The sequence below is a fragment of the Melopsittacus undulatus genome, unplaced genomic scaffold (genome assembly GCF_012275295.1).
Source record: "Melopsittacus undulatus isolate bMelUnd1 unplaced genomic scaffold, bMelUnd1.mat.Z mat_scaffold_49_arrow_ctg1, whole genome shotgun sequence".
In the NCBI taxonomy this organism is placed as follows: domain Eukaryota; kingdom Metazoa; phylum Chordata; class Aves; order Psittaciformes; family Psittaculidae; genus Melopsittacus; species Melopsittacus undulatus.
In genome coordinates, this window is record NW_022994370.1 from 434,283 (window position 1) to 455,223 (window position 20,941).

General features: G+C 53.4%; 1 protein-coding gene across 1 annotated transcript; it reads left to right on the forward strand.

The window, feature by feature from the left end:
- Positions 1 to 1,424: 1,424 nt before the first annotated feature.
- On the forward strand, positions 1,425 to 20,827 carry LOC117438565 (hydrocephalus-inducing protein homolog). The gene is made up of 12 exons (XM_034074036.1): positions 1,425 to 1,440; positions 5,375 to 5,595; positions 6,728 to 6,847; positions 7,457 to 7,591; positions 8,142 to 8,341; positions 10,085 to 10,209; positions 11,681 to 11,882; positions 13,377 to 13,548; positions 18,419 to 18,518; positions 19,600 to 19,718; positions 20,085 to 20,237; positions 20,813 to 20,827. Exons 2-12 carry the CDS (start codon positions 5,389 to 5,391, stop codon positions 20,825 to 20,827), a joined length of 1,548 nt encoding a protein of 515 aa, XP_033929927.1. The 5' UTR covers positions 1,425 to 1,440; positions 5,375 to 5,388.
- Positions 20,828 to 20,941: the final 114 nt, after the last annotated feature.

A 20,941-nucleotide genomic window follows, 5' to 3' on the forward strand; every position in this document is an offset into this window, starting at 1 on the left:
GGAACATGTACTTGCCAATCAACTTCCCCCTGATCCCGGAGGGATGGGAAGGAGAATGGAAAGAGTGTAACTCCCAGGGGCTGAGGTAAGTCGAGTAACTAAGGTATAACACAAACCACTGCTGCTACCACCAATAATAATAATGATAAGGGAAATAACAAGGGAAGAGAATACAGCTGCTCGTGAGGATCAGTGTTTACAGATATGTAAAGGGTGGGTGTCAGAATGATGGTTTTTTTCAGTGATATGCAGGGATAGGACAAGGGGCAATGGGTGTAAACTGGAGCATAGAAGGTTCCATGTGAACGTCAGGAAGAACTCCTTTACTGTGAGAGTGACAGAGCACTGGAAGAGGTTGCCCAGGGGGGTTGTGGAGTCTCCTCCACTGGAGATATTCAAGGCCTGCCTGGACAAGTTCCTGTGTGATGTACTCCAGGTTACCCTGCTCTTGCAGGGGGTTGGACTAGATGATCTTTTGAGGTCCCTTCCAACCCTTGGGATTCTGTGGAAAATGAAGATCTGCCCCTCTGCTCCCAGTGCCCAGAGGGGATGTGCTGGCAGTCAGCACGGAGGTCTCGATCCCATCAGAGCTGTAGAGTCTGACAGAACCTGCATGGCAGAGAGCAGAGGCTCTCGTAAGGGATGCACTGGCTGCCCTGTTTAAAAATCAAAGCCCTGGCTTGGGTTCCAGCCCAGGAGAGCCTCTGCACAGCTGTTGTTTGACAAAACTCCCAGTGTTTTTGGCCAAAGACTTTCAGGTACAAATGCAGTCAAATAGTTGACTAAGCAAAAGGCAAACCAGTGGTCCATTCTTGAGCAGAGCAGCAATTGCTTTGGGGTTTTGCTTGAGTTCAGACAGTTGTGGCTGTGGCATGGTTGTAATGGGCCTGTGAAGGCACCTGCCCAGGGCAGGTAAAGCCACTTTCATCTTTGCTTTTATTTCTTGGTGCCTGCTTCAGTTTGGAAGCTCGTTGCACAGCAGGGCTTGTGCCTGCAGCCTGCCCAGCACCTCTGAGCACAGCGTGCGTGCTGCAGGGAGCTGCCCCAGCTGCCTGTCAGCAGCAAGAGATGGGCCTGTCCCTCCAGTGCTTCCCAAGTGATAAATAACCCAAGCTGCTCCTTTCACAGCTTCTGAAGAGCCTGTGGGGCTTCGTAGGTGCTGGGGTTGTGGCCGGTGCTCCTGTGGGCTCAGGTTGAAAGGCAGGTCACGGGCTGGGCTTGTCCCCTCCCTGTGTCTCCTGGTCTGATCTTTCTCTCCCTTGCTTCAAACCACAGACCCACGTGCCGGTGTTTGAAGGTGCCCCACAGGAGAAGTATTAGCCCTGCTGTGGATGACCAGCTTGCTGCAAAGGCAGGAGCCCAGGAGCCCAGTCCTGCTGCAAGTGGAGCTGCCAGGGGATGTCTGAAGCTGCAGATGCCAACCAAGCTGTGGTGGAGCAGGTAAAGCACGTGAGGGCTGTTGTTTGTCTTGCTCAGGAGAAGGTGGAGGGAAGGAGCGCTTGTGGCAGCTGGTCTGGTCCTTGGAGCTGACCATGGGAGGATCTTGCTGGGCTGTGGGTGCTCGGGTGTAAGTGTGGTTTCAAATGTGTGTGATGCCAGGAAGTAAAGAGCTGCCATGTGCTCAGGCTCTGAAGGAAGCTCTGTATCTTGGGGGAGGAGAGGAGGAGCCTGTACTCCCTAGGCTGTGGTGTGTCTTGGTGCTGGGTGGCCTGGAGAAGGCCCTGGCAGGAGGGAGAGAAGAGCTGGGTGTGAGGGAAGTGAGACTGAGCCCTGCTCTGGCTGCGTGACTTTGACTAAGCCCTGGTCCTGCAGTGTGGGGGTACTGTAGGATGTTTCTGTCCTCAGTATCGTGGTGACTTTGATGGTTTTTAGCTGCCAGTGGAGACATGAGGCCAAGGCAGTTAGGATTAAGGCAGTGTCAACCCCAGGAATGACTGTTGAACCATTCTGTAGCTGCTGCACAGTTATCAGTGCCCCTGACATCTGTCCCCTTTCCTGTTTAACCTGAGACGTGGTGCCAGTACCTTGCTGAATTGGGCCCGAACCTCCATCCTGAATGCGCCCATCTTTCTGTGCCCTGTCTCCTGGCAGTCACAGCCTCGGTTGCTGCCCTGCTCGTGTCAGAGATTGCCCCTGAGCTGTGAGTAACTTCTTGAATGTTCTGAAATTTGCAGCAAGGCAGCTGCTGGGTTAAATGGTTTCACAGTGTGAAGGGAGCAGAAGAGCAAGGAGGCATTACACTTGTTGGGCCCAAGTTACTTCTGTTTTGTTTTAAAAAGTGATGGAGGGAAAACAATTCCTCAGTTCAGGTTTGACTGCACAGCTGACGTCAGGGTCTCCAAACTGGGGTATTTGAAATGCTGTCTGGATTTAGGAAAGGAGGAGAGAAGCCTTTGCTTGAGCTCTCCAGTTTTCACCTGGATTCATGGCTGGACATGATGCGGGACATGTTTTGGAGTGTTTCCACAGGCTGGCTGCCTGGAGAGCCAGTTAGCACTCGGGGCTCATCTCGTCCCTGGCTGGTTTGTAAACCCCCAGATGCTGAGTGTTGGTTTCAAAGTGAGGGCTCCACGTTCCCCACCAAGCAGACGTGAGGATTTGCTTTGCCTGTGGCCGAGAGTCTCATGGGAAGCTTTTGTTTCTGGCAAAGGCTGTGCTGAAAACGTGTGAGGCTCCTGGCAGCTGAGATGCCCCAGGAAGCTGGGTGGCCTTGGCTGGTGCGTGTGCCCGTGTGTGCAGGCTGAATGGGTACAAAGTGATGGATGGGTGCTCAGCAGGGACAGCAAGAGGGGTCACCCCAAAGGCAGCCTGGCCATGGGCCTGGTGTGAGTGGGGTCCTCCTGGGCCAGCAAAATAGGAATTAAATGGTTGCTTTGTAGTCAGTGTGGAAGCTTTTTTCTTTACTCCTGCAGCAGGGAAATGATTGGGTCATGTGCAGTGTATAAACCAATTGATCTGCCGCTCACGGAGCGTGAACAACTGGTGCTGTAAGGTGCACTTTAATGGTGCTGCAGCCCTTCAGTGCGGGGCAGACATTGAAGGCGTAGGGGGGCTGCAGGGATCTGCAAGGCTGTAACTTTAGCAAGGCCCTGCAGTGGCCGTGGAAGCCAGCAGAGGAGAGACAAGGCGGCCGACAGTGATAGCGAGAGAGCTGAAGGCAGGAAGCAGCAGGGTCTCCACTCCAGCCTGCAGCTGGAGAAATCCCAGAGCCACAAGTGGTGGTGGCCTTGGTGTGGAAGTGGTGTGGGAGGGTGAGCACGTTCTTTCCGGGGGGTGTGGACCTCTCCTATTGTGACATAGAGGGAGCTGCTGCTGCTCAATGCACTGAGGCAGGAGCAGGCTTGAGCTACTGTCAGGCTCTGAGCTCTGCTTCGTGGAGGCGCTGGTGAAACCCTGCCCTAGCTGGCAAAGCCAGAGCGTTGAGGAGAGGGGCTGGGCAGCCCAGGTGCCAGCCCTGTTCTTTGGTGCCCAGGTTCCCCTGGCTGTTGGCAGCCCAGCAGCAGTTCCCTGCTGTGCTGGTGGGCAGCATCCCCACCGAGGCGGCTCCTGTCCCTCCAGCTGCCCACAGGTGCCAGCAGTGCGAGGGCATTGGGGAGCCAAGGCCCTGCAGGGAGGAATCCTCCAGGAGAAGCGTGAATCACCCGTGCTGAGGTAGCGTCTGGCCCTGGGCAGGGAGGAGGCAGCTCCGTTGGCAGCAGGGATGGGGCAGTTGTGTGATAGCCACAGGATTTAAACACCCCTGGGCTAAGAGCAGGGCTGGGCAGGTAGAAGGGCTTGAAGGGGCTGTGGAACTGCCGTGCGGCTTGCAGCGATGGTAGAGACTTGGAGCTAGGCTGTAGGTCCTGCAGCAAAGGGAGCCTTGTCTGTGTGAGGTGGGGAGCAGGGAGCCCCGGGGTGGTGGGCTGGAGGGGTGCTGTGTCCTGGGTGCTGGTTTGTCCTGCCCCTGCAGGGAGATGTGCCCGATTGCTCCGTTGTGCTCCTTTCCTGCTGCTCTGGGAGGCTGGTCCCTGCGGGCTCTGGGGCTGTGGAAGAGCCTTGCTCCAGGGCTCAGGGGAAGCTGCTGGGCTGGCCGGGCTGTGCAGGTTGGAAGCCCTCTGGAAATAAGCGTTGTGGGGGTGACGACAGGATTCGTTTCAAGTGAAGTGAAATCACAGTTTGGAGAATTGGGACGAATGAGGCAGTTAAGAGCCGGTAATAAACCCTGAAATCAGATGAATGTTGGATCATCCCCATGAGGTTTCTCCCCTGACAAGCAGTTCTTTCCAGCTTTAAAGGCCAGCTCTTGCTGCAGCAGGTCCTCCTGAGCAGAGGCAGTGCAGAGCTCTGGTGTTTGGTGCAAGAACAAAAGGAACCGGTAGCCTTGTTTCCTGAAGCTGCCAAGGGCCCAGCACCACAAACACCGTTTGTGCCGTGCTGTAGCTGTCTTGGGCGTAAAGGCATGAAGTGATTGCCTTGCGTGCAGGGTGTGGGGGAGAGTCGAGGGGCAGGGAATGGCCATCTTTGCCTAGATGCTGTCTTGCTGTGTAGAGCAAGTGCACACAACAGAGGTGCTGTGGAACACAGGGAAGCAGGAGGGAATATCCTCCTGGATTTTCTTTAGATTTGTGGTAATTGCTCCTGTGCCTTTGATGGTTTCCTGCTTCTTTCCTGCTGTGGCAGCCTGGAATGGCTGTAGGGAGCCTCGAGTTTGGGTGTTACCAAGTGACAATGAGGGCATCCTTCTGCATGGAGAAGTGCTCTTGGGCAGTGGGGTGGTTTCCTGCCTGGAAGGAGCCGTTTTTGCCAGCTAATCTTTGTAACTTCAAGCAGGCAAAGTAGCCTTGAGAAACTCTGGTTCTTAACCAGAGTCTTGAGCTCTGTGCTGAGTTAGTTAGAAACATCAGCAGGCTCCTTGCAGAAAGGGTGAGAAGTGCCAGCAGCCCCTGGTGTGTCTCCGTGGCTGGTGGGACTGCACCCAGAGCAAAAGGCTGTTTTGGCTCAGGGGCTGTCTGTTGTGGGGTTTTACGTCTGTGAATGGAGCCTAAATGTGGTCTAATGATGAGTGAGGGTGGGGAGGCCCTCCCTGCGTTCTGCGCTTAGGAAGGATGCCAGAGGCTGGAGACACGGCTGTGTCCTTTGGGTGTGCCAGGAATGGCGAGGCCCTGGCACAGATTGCCCAGAGAAGCTGTGGCTGCCCCATCCCTGGCAGTGTTCAAGGCCAGGTCGGATGGGCCTTGGAGCAGCTGCTCTAGTGGAAGGTGTCTGTGGCCCTGGCAGGGGTTGGGAGTGGGTGAGTTTTAAGGGCCCTTCCCTAAGGTTGTGGGTTCCAGGCTTCCATGGGTGTGGGGTTTTAAGGTTCTGGGGTTGTGGATTGTCCAATTGTTGCTTCTTCCAGGTGAGCTCTGCGACATGGCCAGTGGCAAGACCCCCCGGCCCATGAGGTCCTCCAGAAGGGCGGATGGATTCCAGAGCAGAGTGGTAGCATCTCGTAATCCCAAGCTGGTCAGAGAGGCAGAAGAGTCTCTCAGCAGCAAGCAAAGGCTGGCGAGGCCTCGGGAGATGAGGCGGCCCCGGACTGCCCAGCTTCGGGACATGGGTGAAGTCTCCCATCAAAAGGTAGCCTTTCCCTGGCATTTTCCTTGCTGTTTGACGTGCTATTTGAAGAGGGCACGTGCTTGTGGCTGACTTGCCTCCAGCTCACCCAAGCAGCTTGGTGATTAGGTCCTGTTGTCATTTCCGACTGGTGGCGGTGGAGTTCTTTCTGCTGGGGGAAAGGCAAAACGTGTTTGCAGTGAGCCATTGAAGTCCTGATCTGCAGGAAGCAATGGAACCTGTGCTGCAGTTGGTGGGTTTTGCTGGAGTTGAGCTACCGTCGCTAAAGCTACTGGGGGTAGGGCTGGGGCAGGACACAAGGGCAGGAGCTGCTATTTCTCATCCTGCTGTTCAAAGAGCCACCTCTGGCTTTGTTGTAGTCAACTGCCACGTGCTTGGGGTCACAGGACTCCCTCAATGGTGGCAGTAGTGGCCTTTGAAGGCGGAGGACCTGTGACAAGTACTTAAGCTGTAAGAAACCCAATTGCGTCAATGCATGAATGGGTTGGAAGCAGCAACTTTAAAGCTCCTGGGGAGAGGGGATACGAATTGCAGCCTAGCTCAAGTTGCCCAGTAATGCTGGGGAAAGAGCTGAACTTCATCCCCATCCAGCATTCACCTCAGTTATCTGTTTCCCAACTGCCCTGTTACTTTCTTGTTGGCCTTTCCTCCCTGGTACTGGTGTCTTCCGCCTGGTTTCTCGGCTCTCCATCAAAAAAAGATATGTGGGATGTGTGGGACTCAGTGTCGCTGTCCCAGAGGGAAGTTCACCCACAACTTGTTTCCTGTGGAGGCTCATGGAAACTGCTGGGTTTTGCTTGCTCCCCGAGTGCTGGTGGCTGTTCCAGCAAGTGTCTGGAGTTGAGCGAGCAGCTTAGCAGAGGGCTCTGCTGGAGGTGAATGCTGCTTTGCCTTTTGGAGAAGGCAACCTGCAGAAAGAGCCTCCAAAAGAGCTTCTTAGCTTGAGGCTGCTCAGCATGGTCCAGAACCCTTTGCTGAGCTGAGAGCAGAGGTGGGTGAGCTGCCATCTCCTAGCGTGAGCTGGGCAGATGTAGTCACCAAGAGACTGTATTTACTGGAGATGAGTGTGGGATCTTCCTTCGTTAATCTTTCTCCCAGCAGCTGAAGCTCTCTCTGCTCTGTCTTGCATCTGCAGTTCTCAGCCGTTGAGCGGGACCAGAGGTCGTTCCAGCCTTTCCCATCCGAGGTGGTGTTTGAGAACTACATTCCCCACCAGTTCTACATAGCGTCGCTAGCTCTGAGGAACAAAGACAGGGTAAGTGCTGGGCTGTGGAGGTTGAACACTGGGCTGGAAGAGGAGAGCAGTGGAATTCACATGGTGTGCAGCAGAGCAAGTTCCCTGCTGCAGTGCAGCGCATGCAGAATAAAATGTCTCACCAGCGTTATTCTGCAAGATGGGGGAAATGTTCCCATGCTGGGGATTCTGGTTTTGGCCGTGCACTGGTGGTATCTACCCAAAGGAGCTCTTTGAGCCAGCATGCTTCCCCTTGAAAGCCCTGGACTGATGGGATTGTCGAGGGCTGTGCAGTTCTTGCCTGCTGTCATGCTTTACCTCGAGTGTGCACCGTGTCCTGGTGGCTCTTTGGTCAGTCTTGGTTTCTGGCAGGCCATGTTTTCCTCTCTCAGCCTGTTCAGCCACCTGTGTGCAAGTGCCTGTCAAAGCACAGGGAAGAGCAGTGGAAAGAGGCTAGCTTAGCAGGAGCAGTTAAAGGGGATTCAAGTCCAGCCTTGTGTGTTCCGTGCGTGTACCTTCAGAGTTAAAAGTGTTTTGGGAAGGTGGTAAGGAGGCTGTCACGTGGCCTGTCCTGGTCCCTTCTCAAGTTTCCCCAAGTGACAAAATCATAGTTGTGTGTCTTTCGTGCAGGTTCCTCGTCTGCTGAACGTCATCCTGGGGAACTCTCCTTACTTTGAGTTGATCAGCCCGAGTGATGAGGACTATAAGGTAGCCCCGGGCACGTCTTCAACCTACCGCATCCTTTTCCGACCTGATGAGAACAAGGTGAGAGTGGAAGTCCCGAGAGATGATGCCTTGAGGGGAAGGTGAACCCGCAGGGCTGGATTCCAAAGCAGGCATCTGGTGTGGGTTTTGAAGAAGTGTCCTGGGTTCAGTGGGGTTGCACTGGATCTAGACCTGGGGGAGACTCTTTGCTGGTGCTGAAGGTTGTGCTCCCATAGGCTGGAGGCTCTTGCCTCTTTCAGGCTCTTTTGTCCTTCAGTGGTGGAATATTTAATGGAATGTCTGTTGGCTTGAGGGCTGAGAGTCTGCTGCCTGTGCATGGCCTTTTACTCATCTTGTGTTTGCTGCTTAAATGTAGTTGAATAGTCTGTCCTATCCTCAAGCAGCATGCCTCTAGAAAACTACAGAGGATCTGCCCCATGGTCCCTGGCTGCCCCTGCTTGTGAAATAATCTGTAATGAAAGGCCATGAAGGTAAAAAGTGCGAGTACATTATCGAATGCTACTGTGAGAGTCACAGAAACCAGCAGCAGTTCTTCTGGCACGGGCATGGTGCTAAAGGCACTGTGCTGAGCTTGTTTCTTTCCCTGCAGGATTATTTTGAGGAGCTTATCATCATCACAGAGAGGGAGAAGTTCTTTGTGCCTATCCGAGCCATAGGTGCCCGAGCCAGCCTGGACTTCCCTGAGCAGCTGAACTTCTCTGAGTGTCCAGTCAGGTTCAGCACCCAGAAGACTCTGCTGGTGCGCAACGTGGGGAAGCGGGAAGCTTGCTACAGCATCACCACTCTGAGGTAAAGGAGCTCATCTCTTGTGCAAAACGCTGTTGTGTGCTCATGGAGTTGTAAACAGTGAGAAAAAGGAGGCAGAGCATCTGAGGTGCTGGACATGGGCAGGACACGTGGGGTTTGCCATTGCTTACGGTGTTTTGAGAAAGCTCTGCAAGCAAGTTTTACAGTGCAGTGATGTCTCCAAGGCAGCATCTTGCAGATCTGATGCTGTTGGATTGGAAGAGCCAAGGTAGGAAGGCAGCTGGAGTGCTGCAGAAGGTGGTTTGTGGCAGAGGACAGCTCGAGGGGCTCAGGTCACGGAGCCCAAAGGCAGCATCAAGAAATGGGCAAGCAATGAGCTGGAGAGAGGCACTGAGGAGTTGATCAGCAGCTGTGTCTATATTAGCAAGCAGAGATCATAGATGAAAGCAATTGCTATGGAGGCCCTGGCAATAAGAGTGTGTGGGCCAGGGCCTTTGTTTTCCCATGGGCTTGGTCTGGTGCCTGGGACCAAATATGCCTAAGCAGAATGAGCTCTGAAGTGGAGAGGAGCAGGTGGTGGCTTCAGAAGTGGACTACCAGAAAGCTAAGGAGGGAGCAGGTGAAAGATGCTCCAAGTGCCTGGTGCATTTGCAAAGGGTTGGGGGCCTTTTCTCCTGGAGCTGTCTCTCTCCCACATTTCCTGGAGAGGGCTCAAGTAGCTGAGTAGCTGGTTTGCACCCTTGTGGTCACAAATAACCTTCTGAAATGGTTCCATACCACTAGGAACCAAGTACACCCGGTCTCTGGAGGCCACAAGTTCACGGTAGTCTGGTGGTCCCGTCATCAAATGCCTGAGGTGAACTGTGTTGCAGACAGCCTGTCCTGTTCCTGTTGGTCTCAGAAGCCAGTCACTGGTTTTCCAGTTTGCTGCACTGGAGAGGGGAATGTGTTTGTGACACTGCATCCGCAAGGCAGGCGGTTCAGTTGGCTGGGAGTTGAGAGTTGCTTGGTCCCAGAGGTCTCAGCGCAGGAGCTGAGGTTAAGAACGCACCAAAGACCTGCTGCATCTCAGTTGGTGCACCTGAGCTGCTTCAGTTTCTTCTCCAGATTCAGAAGACTTTCAACTTGTCTCCTGTGAAACACGAGGGTCTGAGAGGAGCTTCTGCCAAAGGCTGGCAAGGCTGTTTAAGCAGGCTGCTAGGGTGCTCTTTAAGCAGGCTGCTGCTTTTCCCTGTGGAGCTCCATGGGCAGGAACTTGTAAATCACTGTACAGTTTCCTTCCAGGATTTCCAGGCCTAGTTGTCACCACCACAATAAGTACCCAGTGAAGTCTAGCATCTATTTGCAATGCACTTGCCAACTACTCTATTGGATGACAGAGCATGTGTTGAGAGCTCCTTGACAAGGGTTTTAAGAGTTCCCGAATTTCAGCAATGAACTATTTTGGTCCTGATTTGCAATAAAGAAATGGGAAGCATTACAAAAGTTTAAGTGAGCTACACAAAAACCGTAGAATTGTGAGTAACTGGATGGCAGAGGTGAAGAGCTGAGAACTGTGTGCAGAGGATGGGGGGCTGAGGTCATGTTATACCACGGGATCCTCTGCAGGGTTCTTCTGCATGGGATTCTTCAGCAGGGAGAGTCACCCGCTCTGTTTCTGATCCTGGATGCTCTGGTTTTCTTGTACCGCCTGTGGTTTGCTTGCTCCTTGCTTGCACAAGAGAGCTGAAGTGAACTAGACTGCAAAGTTAACGGAGGACCCAGATCTATCTCTTTGTGTTGCAGCCCTTTCTCTGTGGATCCCTCCATTGGGACTCTTGGCGTTGGAGAAGCGATGCAAGTCACGGTGGAATTTCACCCACCAAAGACCGGTGTTTATACAAGTCCCATGATTGTTCACTATGACACTGGTAAGTGCTTGGTGCACCCTCGGTGTGTCCTTCCAAAGAGAGCAGTGTCTGCCATCATCGTCTGATGGCTTCATTGTCCTGTTGAATCCCTTCTGCAAGACTCCTTCACGCTGGGTAGAGCAAAGCTTCCATGCTGGCTGCCAGATATTGCTGTGCTGGAATATTTCAGCCTGTAACAAGGCAGCAGATCTTCCTAAGCACAGTGCACAGGGGGCGATGGGGAATATTCTGGGTGCTCCGTTGGGGAAGAAGGCATAGCAAGGAGCCTGATTGAAAAGGAGATGGCTTTTAACGTGCGAGAGAGCTGTCTGAAGAGCCTGCAACTTGTCCCATAGAGCTCTCCTGACTGGTCATTGCTTTTCATCCCGATGTGTTGTGTTACAGTTCCTGGCAAGGCCTTTGAGGTAGAGACCCTCTTCTTGTGATGTGATGCATGGGTACAGTGAGTGCTCTGCTGAGAGCTGGGCCATGCTGAGGTCTTGTGACTGTGAGGAGCAGTAAGTGTGGCAGCGGTAGCCATTAGGGTGCTCTGAGCTTTGCTGTAGCCTGGGAGTGATTCTGTAGAAACCCCCTTGTGAGCAGCAGTTATTTAATGGTGAGGTTTAGGAAGAAGCTGCTGCTAGGGCTGGAGTCAGTAATGTGAGGGTGTAATGATGTCTGAAGGTGGGTGGTGAACAGGACCTTGGAGAAACCCTTGGGAATGGCTGTGCTGCTGTGCGTGTTGCTCTGATGCTGGAAGTCTCCAGGTTTCCAGCGGACACTTACCCTAGTGAAGGGACTCACTTCTCCAGTGGTGAAGTGGTAACAGCAGCACGTTTGACAAGGGAGAATGTGCTGGCAGTGGTGAGGCACTTGGGTGTGACAGCAGCAAGGAGCAAAAGAAGGAGTTGGCAGATGGATCCGAGGGCCCCATAGCACCCTGCTGAGTGCAGAGCTCAGCACAGAAGCTGCTCTGTACTTGCCATTGTTCTTTCTGCCCTTGTCCATTTCATTTCAAATGCTTCCGCTTGGTTTCTGACATGAGAGCTATGGCCAATATTTGAGGAGCAGGAGATGAGGATGACACGAGAGTGGGGGCATCTCCTGCCTGCAGGAGAGCCTGGGCAAGCCATGACTGAGGTGGGCTCCTCAGCGTCACTGAGTGACTTGGGTGTAGAATTCCCTATGACCTGAGTGGGATGGCAGCCCAAAGGGCACCCGGGCACATCTGCAAAGTCTCACTGTAAATGCTGTCACCTTGGGGATAATTCTCCACGAACACCCCCCAAAATAAGGTGCCTAAGGTGGTGCCAGGACATCCTCATGCCATATCATGTGCAGCTGTCAGGATACGATAAATGTCCTGATGTGGGGAACTGCTGATGCAGCTCAGAACTGCAGCTCTTTCTCCTGTTGCCTGCAGATTGCCCCGTTCCCTGTACTTCCATCAGCAAGTGAGATGAGCCAAGACTTTGCCTTTGCTTTGTTCCAGGTGAAGATGTTCACAAAAGCCTCTGTGGAACAGCTGTAAATGCCGACATCAGGCTGGACAAGAGCTCCTTGACAGTTGAGAAGACTTCCCTCACGCTGTCAAAGCAAAGTTCCCTGGTCATCCACAACCAGAGTGGCATCACGGCCCACTTCCAGTGGAAGCGTTTTGTTGATGAGGAAGAGGAGGAGCGGCAGAAGCTGAGGTTTGTTTGAGAGATTCCTCCCAGCAAGATAGATGCACCAGGGGAAAACTAACACACAGCCTCAGAGGGCTCTTGGGGCTTTTGAAGGGATTAGGGCAGACAGAGCCATGCACAGAGTGGAGCTTAACCCTTGCCATTCCAGTCCCACCCGTGCTACAGCTGAGGATGATGTTTTGGGGAGAGAAGGTTGATTGCAATCACTGGCTTGCCTCAGAGGGCAAATTCACGTTTGGGAGCCACAAACTATTGAGTTCAGAGCTGCGTGCACTGTGGAGGGTCCATGAGGCTGAGGCAGGTGTCAGCACTCGGTACCTGGGACTGCACTGAGCAGTAGCACTGAAGAGCTGCAGGTGGCACAACTCTTATGATACTCAAGCAGTTTCTTCTTTGCTAAGGTGTCAGGCTCCTTTTCCAGCCACACGCAGGATACAGTGCTCGGTTGGCCCAGAAGGTGGAGGCCGTCCTGCTGTAGGCTGGGGAATTGCCTTCCAGTGTCCTGGTTTCTGGCCCAAGGAGGTGTTTCTGGCCTTGCTCCTCGGCTGGGCAGATGTGGAGGGGGAGGGCTGTGCAGGGAAGGGAGGGCAGCCAGGACTTGGAAGTGCTTTTGGGCTTCAGCAACCTGCGTCCTGGTGGTGAGAGATGGGGCAGGTTCTTCCAAGGGTGCCTCTGGTGAAGCTTTGAAATTCCCAATTCAGGCAGCAGAGAAACACTGACAGCCTGGGGGATGAACTGGAAATGAGGCTTAAAAGCTTCTGTGACCTGGGGAATCCTTGTGCAACTTTTCAGGCTCCCAGTAAGGAGCAACCACTGCAGCACTGCTCCCCTCTCATCTCCCGCTTGTGATCTCTAACCACTAGAATGATTTCTGCTGCAACCAGCAATAAAGGCAGAGGTTAACTGCATTGCAGCTCTGCAGAGGAGGCCAAAATGAGGGAAAAGATGAGGTGGTTCAAGTCTCAGCGTAGGGTTTACATTCAGAGATGCTGGTCCTGACTTCTTTCCTGGGTGATGCTGGGCAAAGTCCCTTCCTCTCTTGGCACCTCTGTTTTCATGCACAGAAACCCATTTGTGTCACTGAAGTGGTGGGATGCCAAACCCATTGGTTTGCTTTGGAAGTGCACCGGGATCCTCTGGCGCAAGGCAGTGCAGATACTGTCTCCTCATCCCTGTGGGTGCAAAAGGGAAGGGGAAAAGTGTGCTGCTGGTAACGTGCAGCTGAAACCTGGTTGCTTCTCCCCTCCCAGTGCAGGAGGCTTTTTCTTGAGGGCTGCCAGCTTTAAGAAACCTCTGATGAGCTTGTCAGTGAGGAGTTAAACTCGCTGCTGTGCTGGGAATAATGGGATCCATGGGGGAGCCTGTGTCTCAGGGTCAGCCCCGTGCTGAGCTGCTGCTCTTCCTCACCAAGTGCTTTGCTGCTCGTGCACGGATACGACAGGCTCTGCAAATCTGCTGCTTCTTCAATGATCTCCTTTGTTTGTCTCTCCCATGGCACAGGCTGCAGAGGCAGGAAGAGGACAAGCTGGTTGATGTTCCTAAGGAGCACGGTGTGGTCCCCCCTCTCGGAGAACACCCTTCCCTTCCCATCTGCACCTCCCAGAACCAGGGGACAGAGGTGCAGGGAGACTTCACGCCTTTCTGCAGTGATATTTTCACCATTGTGCCCATGGTAAGTGATGGCTGAGAACCTTCCTTCCTGCTCCTCGTCCTTCTCCTCTCTGAATGAGGTCCCTTGGCAGATCCCACGTCAGCTGCTCCATGTGCCAAGAGAGGAGACATCAGGTTTCTGGTGAGGCTGGGGGCGCTTGTTGCAGAAAGCATTTCTGAGCAGCAGCAAGAGCTGACCCCAGGCTGGGCTCTGCTGCAAGGGCTGTGACTCAAGGGCACTTCATGAGTGTCCTCACAGTGTTCAGAGGTATCAGTTACTCTCTGTAAGGACACATTTCCATGTAGCGCATGGGGGTGAAGAAAGGCCACTGGTGCACTGTTAGTTCACATCCTGACCTGCAGAATGAAATGGTCTCCTGTGGAAAGGAGGCCAAATTGAGCCCAAGTTTAATCGGGGGGACAGCAATCCATTCCTAAAACCTGGATGTATACCACATCTGAGTGTCCCTTCCAGTGCCGTCCGTGAGCCTGGACACGAGGCTGGCAGGTTTAAACAAGCTTTTTGAGTTCTACTGCAGATAGGTAGAGAAAACTGCTCACTTTCCTGGTGATGCAAGCAAAACCCCCATGTCCTTCAATCAGCCAGAGCTGTTGTTGTGGGTATTCAGATGGTCTGAGCTGAAGAATGGCTGCTATCTGAGCAGTGCAACATCCCTTCTCATCTTGGAGTGAAGCCTGGAATAATCCCAACCTCTTCTTTCTTTTCCAGTGGGTGACACTAGTTTATGTTTTGATTTTGTTTTTGAGGAAGGGGCTGCTGTTCTCTTCTTGCTTGCTCCTGCAGCACATGTAAGGCTGAGAGCCACCAGTGCCAGCACAAGTGCAGTCTCACAGCACTGTAGCTGGCAGCAGCACGATGTGAGCAAGAGCCTGTGTCAGAGCAGCAGGGATACTGGGGAGAGTGGGAGCTGCTGAGTTGAGCCTTCAGAGCATCCTGTGGTGTGTGAGAGCTGGTTCTGGAGTGTGCCCCAGGGCTCCTGCTTCATTCCAGTTGCTGTGTCTCCACAATGAGCTTAAGCTGCTCTTGAGCTCCTGAGGTGCATTAAGGGGAGGTCTGGAATTGTGGCTGAGTCCTGTCCACATCAAGATGCGATGATGCAGAGACATGAAGTGTAGCTTGGCCCCAAGCTGTGAGTGGAAACCTTTCCTAAATGGCCGTGTTCCTGTTACACGGTTTGCTGTAGGGCTGAATCAAAGCAGGCTCCTACAGGAGTCTCTCCCCTGCTGTCTTGTGCAGCGTTATCAGTCTCTTGATTTCCATTAATTCCATTCTTTATGGAACAATCCTTTTCCCATGGAGAGTCTTGCTGGTGTCTGCGTTCCCCCTGACATGTGCGTGTCTTTCCTCCAACTGACAGTATTTTCCCCTCTTTTACACATGTAGAATGTGCAGATCCCCTGCCACTGACTTCCAGACCGTGTTGTCTGTCGATGGCCCTGTAAGTTTGAGCTTGGACCAACCCCCTTCTTGCACTGCTCTTGAATGTGCTGGGGAGGCCCCCCCAGAGGTAGGACCTTGCTGCCTCGGACGTCCTGGCCAGAAGCAGCTGCTCTCTTGTTGGCACCAATTGCCTGTGGTTTGTGGGAGCACCCTCTAGATATCATCAACCCCTGGTGACAAGTGACGGGAGGAAGTGATTGCTTGCAGAGGTTAGGAAGCTGGTGGAGGGACAGTGGTGTTGGAAGTGCTTTGTGGGCAGGATGGCTTTGCAGGGCTTGTGCAGAAGCTTTGCTAAGTGGAGCATCAGCTGCCTGTATTTCAGGTGTTGCTGTCTGCAGAAGCTGCATCAGGTCACTTCAGCATGTCTAGGGTTAAGTCCTGGCTGCAGATCAGACCAGGACAGAGGAGGCAGTGCTTTAGAACTTGCCATGTGAGGGGGAACATTTGGAGCAGCTTCCAGGCCCGTGGGGAAGGAGCTGTTGTGCAGGATATGGAAGTGCTGCTGTTGTTGATCCAGAGGCTGGGCCAGCAGGTAGCGGTGTTGTTTGTTCCTGCAAATGTCCACCTCAGCTGGGAGCCAAGCTGGTCCCCATCCAAACGAGAGGATCCTGCAGAGCCCTTCAGGTTTTGGCAGAGGCCCCATTTCCAGTGGGGGCTGAGAGTTGAGTCATTTGTGGATAGAGGCAGATGTTGGCTTTGGCACTGCCTGTCTCCTGAGTGCCCTGAACTAAGAGGATGCTCTCTGGATGTCATGATGGTGCTGCCTCTGCCAGCTCTGTCTTTGGGTATTGTTTGCTGTGAGCACTGGCTTGGTTTCTGTGGCTCACCTTCCACCTCTGCAAAGCAAAGCAAGTGGCTTGGGCAGCCCCAGCTGGTGGTGGGCAGCTGTTGAACGCCAGCTTCTTCTTCGGCAGCCTGGGGGGGGTCTCACAGATTGTCACCATTTAGGGGCTGAGGAAGGAGCAATAGGATCTGTGTGTAATTAGCGTTGGCTCTCGCCCAGGGATCACTTGTGTAGCTGTGAGTCGTGGTGTGCCATCCCCTCCTGGGTGCCATTGCTTTCTGGTGCAGCAAAGCCAGGGTCCGAGAGCTGAGGGGTTTGTGCTGTATCACCGGCAGCCACTGTCTGTGTTTTAGGGCACCTGCCGTCACAGCCTGAGCCTGCCGTGAAGCCAGGAGTGTTGCAGTGTCCTGTTGAGAGCACTGCAGAGCTTTATTGCTGTCCTGGGTAGCATCCGTGGTAGTTCTCTATACTCTGCCTCAGCTGCCATCCTCTAGAGAACCTGCTCTCGTGGGCAGAGCGCTGGCTCCTGAGGTGTCCCGAGGCTCATCCGCATGTGTCACCAGTGTGCAAGGGTGGGGGATGAAGCACATCCTTTTATCCAGCAGTTCTTTTTGCTGGGGAGTAGCAGGCATGTGAAGAACCTCTTCAACAGCCTATTGTAATTTCCCGAGAGAAATAGTGTTCTGCTTTTGTGGTCTGCCCTAGAGCAGTAATGAAGGGAGAAGTGCCGAAGGGTTTCCCAGTATAGGTCTGTCTTTCAAGAATGTGGTTTGGCCATGGAATAGTAGGATAAAGTGTAACTGATGATGTCTCCTGGCCTTCCGTCATCGGAGGTAAACGCTCTGGCTTACAGCTTCCCTGCCGATCCAGGGAATGTCTCTGTGGAGAGACTGCCAAAAGTTTCCATGCCAATACACTGAATCCTGCTGGATGGTGATTTCCTGTCAGGAGCTCAGGAGACCTGAGCCTGTTAAGTGCTGGGTCAGTTCTCTTGGGATGGAGGCTATGAATGCAAGGCTCCAGTGGGGGTGCTGTATCAGGATTGTTCCTGAGAGCTGTGCTGATCCCTAGAAAAGGAGAGGCTTTAGTGCTAGCCCATAAGCTTGTTCCTCAGGTGCCTTAGAGAAGTGTAATCTGGCTGTGCCTTGGGACCCAGCAGCACCTTGGATGTATGGAGATGTGTCCCTTGTGAGGATCGTGGTGCCTCACTGGATGGCTTTGTGGTGCTTGGTGGCCAGCAAGGCATCATCCCTGGCAAGGGGGTGTGTGCTGCACCCTCCTCTGATTAGCTTGAAAAGGAAGCAATGGCACGTGCCCAAAGCTCTAAGCTCCCTCCTGCACTAGTTAAAGAGTGTGTACAGAATGATGCCAGCAGTCAGTGTGGTCTCGGTATGGAGCAAATCATGCCCCCAGGGCCTTGGGCACTCGCAGTAACCCTGCTGGGCTCTCCTTTGCACTCCTCAGTGTTTGAGATGCACCTTTGCAGTGTTCTCCAGGTTCTTGCTGAAGCTGTACTTTTTGGTGCAGTGGCAGCTCAGGGTTGTGATGTTGAGTTTGGGTTATCTGGGGCCGGGATCAACTGCAGAGTCAGACAGATGCCTTGAGGCCCTGAGCCAGCTCCAGCTGCCCTGGCTAAGGAATGGGGATGCAGGAATGGGAGGAGGCCGGGGCAGCAAGGGCTTTGTGTCATGGGCAGTGTCTCCTGTCCCACATGGGGACTTTGTGCAGGTTTTGAGAAGAATCCAAGTGACTTTACTCTTTCAGACTTTTGCAGTTACTGGCGGTTGGTGTTTGAAAGGGTTCTTCTCTGCCTGTCCTTGCCCGTGTTCTCCTGACTCAGAGCAGGTTGTGCATCAGGGAACTACTTGCAGCTGCAGGCCAATAACTTCCCATGTTGTAGCTCTTTAATTTTTGTGGGGCTGTCCTCTAAGCTGTCAGTGCTGTGTCAGTGGCAGAACCGTAGCTAGTAAATATTGATGCTGCAGGAGTGCTGGAGGCTCCAGTCAGTTCAAGGCTCTTCTGGACAAATTCCTGAGAATAGCCAAGAGCAGAGGGGAATCGGAGCCTGGCTGTGCTGATAGAAAAATGACTCTGTTCTTTTTATCTGCTTCCGTCAACTCAATATTGAATTCCTGTAGAGCGTTATTACGGTTGCCAGAGGTGTAGCTACTTACGTCAAGTGTATTTGTAATGCTGGGGGCTGAAGGGCTGTACGAGGTGCCTTTGCTTAAGGCAGTTGGAGGAAGTGAGAGCCTATAGAAACCAGGGGTGCCTGCTGAAATGTGTGACAAGGCTTCCTGGGCCTGAGCACCAGTGCCAGGATCCTGTGGGAGAGCAGCAGAGAGAGAAGACCCTGAGGAAGCAGCAGACAGTTGCAGAAACTGGTAGTGTGGCCCAGACTTAAATCCCTGAGCCAGAGCTCAGTCTCTTCTGAGGGTAACAAAAGCCCCTTCCAGGTGCCAGTAAAGGCGAGGGACTTTGGAAGGTGTTTCTGCAGCTGCTTCCAAGCTCTCCTCTAAATTCTGTTGACAAGTGTTGCTTGCTCCTTGCTCTTTGCTGATGCTCTAAATAAAGGCTTACAGGGCTGTAGTGGCAACAAGAATGTGCTGTTTGAAGATAAATGCTTTGCTGTCACTTCTGTTTCAGGAGGGAGATATCTTGCCAAATTCTTCACTTGAAATCAATGTGATCTTTAAGCCCAAAGAAGCCAGAGTCTACCAAGAGGCAGCCTACTGTAACATCTCAGGTACAGCTCCTTCCTCCTGCTCCTGTTCCCACAGAGGAGGTACAAACACTCTTCCAGCCCACTGGGATCTCGTGTAGCTCTGGAGGGCTCAAGAGGACAGTGCTGGCACATGCTGCTGTCCCTGCGGTTCCCGGTGGTCTCCTGTCCGAGGCCAGGGCTCAGGATGCCTGGCTCTGGCTTCCTGACCCCAGAAGAGACAAAGCAGTGAAGGAATAAGCTTTCCTGGCACGGGTTTGCCAGCATTTGCAACACACACAGCTTTAATGAAGGAGCACCAGGAGCCTGTAGACCATTTACCTCCAAGATGAGTCTTGGTTGCGTGGCTCTCTCCTCCTCCTGGTGCTGCTCGCCTTGTGTGCAGAGTAGAATGGGATGGCAGTGAGATCTCGTCCAAAATTTGAGCCAGGATTCAGGCTTCAGTGGCTGAGAGCAGCTTTCAGACTGAAGATCTTGTGCTCTGTCATCACTAGCAAATCTGAGGGAAAGAAGCCACCCTGGAGTTTGGCTGTAAGCCTTGAGGTCTCGGTTGCCTTTGCACCAGGGGATGTGCACGTTAGCAGTACATGTCTGGCTTATGTGATCTGCTCAGTGAGAGGGCTGGTTTTCCAGGGCTGGAGGGATGAGACAAGGGGTGATGGGTTTGAGCTTAAACAGGGGAGATTTAGTTTAGATATCCAGAAGGAATTGTTTGCTGTGAGAGTGGTGAGGCACTGGAACAGGCTGCCCAAGGAAGTTGCTCCGTCCCTGGCAATGTTCAGGTTCAGGCTGGATGGGACTTGGAGCAGCCTGGTCTAGTGGAAGGTGTCACTGTCCATGGCAAGGGGCTGGAAGTGGATGATCTTGAGGTCCTTTCCAACACAAACCATTCTGTGGTTCTCTGAGACACCATCCCAGGGGGTTGGTTAGAAATGAGAAACCAGCCCCAAGGCTGATCTCCTGAGGGACGAGATGGGTCCCGTATCTTCTCCTGGAGCATCTGGAGGTGGTTCCATGCAGGCCAGGGACCGGCAGCAGCACTGAGACAACCTGGAAAGTGCCGGGTAGCAGAAGGAATTGCGCTCACAGAGATTTCCCTCCACAGGCTGTGAGACCAGGCTGCCCCTGTGCATCAGCGGGGAAGGCGTCGAGCCCCAGGTGGAACTCAGCTGCGACCAGGTGAGCGTCGGGAAGGTGTTTGTTGGCTCAAGCCACAGCTACGGGGTGAGCAGGACGGGTGGCAGGGCATGGGGTGGATCTGGATGGCTCGTGGGCAGCAGTGAGCCTGGTGGAGGTGTGGGATGGGTCTGAATCAAGTTGGTGGTGCTGAGCAGGTCCTTGCCACTGCAGGTCAAGTGGAGTGCTCTGTGTCAGGGGAATAAGGCCAGAGTGGCTCTGTTTGTGTGAAGTTATCCCTGCTTTGCATGAAAAAGCCCTGAGGCAGAACTTGTCCTGTTGTATTTGGCAGCAGCGCTCAGCATCTTCTGCCTTTTACAGATGTTAATTGCTAAAGTAGAAAAGAAGTGAGCCTTCAGTAAGTAAAGAGGATTCTTCATGTATTTCCATGTTGCTTTCTTGCTGCTGCTGCAGGTGCTCCTGCTCAACAGAGGAGTTCCTGAGGCTCCCTTCAGTGTGGTGTATCCGGAGAGAGCTCTGGACTCCTGCTACGAGGTGGCTCTGCGTGGGGAGGCCTCAGGCATCAGCTACCTCCTGGACACCACCGAGATCGACTGTGGGCTGCAGGTACCGCACGCTGCTCTTGTCAGAGCTCCTTGTCTCCAGCCATGACCGGTGGGCTGCTGTCCCCCCGGGTCGAGGGCTCTCCCCCCTTCCCAGCTGCTTTGCTGGCTCTGTGGCTCGGAAGTCCAGCGTTTGGGTGATAGCTCCAAGCTGGTGTTTAATGGCCATCTCCAGCCCAGCCCAAAGCTGGGAATCCCTCCTCTTGGAGGGTACTACCGCTGCCTCCTGGGGCAGGCAGGATCCCAGTGGTGATCTCCAGAGGGATGTGTCCCTCAGATGTCCATCCGCTGATGCGCTCCTAAAGCCAGAGGTGCAAGGAGATGCTCTCTTTTAATGCTCCTGATTCATCGGCCAAGGAGGCAGCTGACTTGGGCTTCCAGTCACTGTAGCTGGATAGAATGTCCCAGAATAACCCTCACTGTACTTCTTTCCAGTTACAACCCCACAGCTGTTTCCAGCTGTTGGCCGTGTGTGCGTTGCCCTGTCCATCTCCATTTTGGCTTGTATTTTGCCCACAAATACTAGTGTGCAGGAGCCTTTTCTCCTTAAATGCCTCAGTGTCTCCTCCTGTGTTTCAGCTCGCTGTTGGGTGACACCTTCAAGTGCAGAGGGCTTGTGTCCCCTACTTGGTTTCTTCCTGATCTTTCCATGGTTGTAATTGCACCTCTGCCACAAATACCTGTTGCTGTGTAGGGCTCAGAGGTACC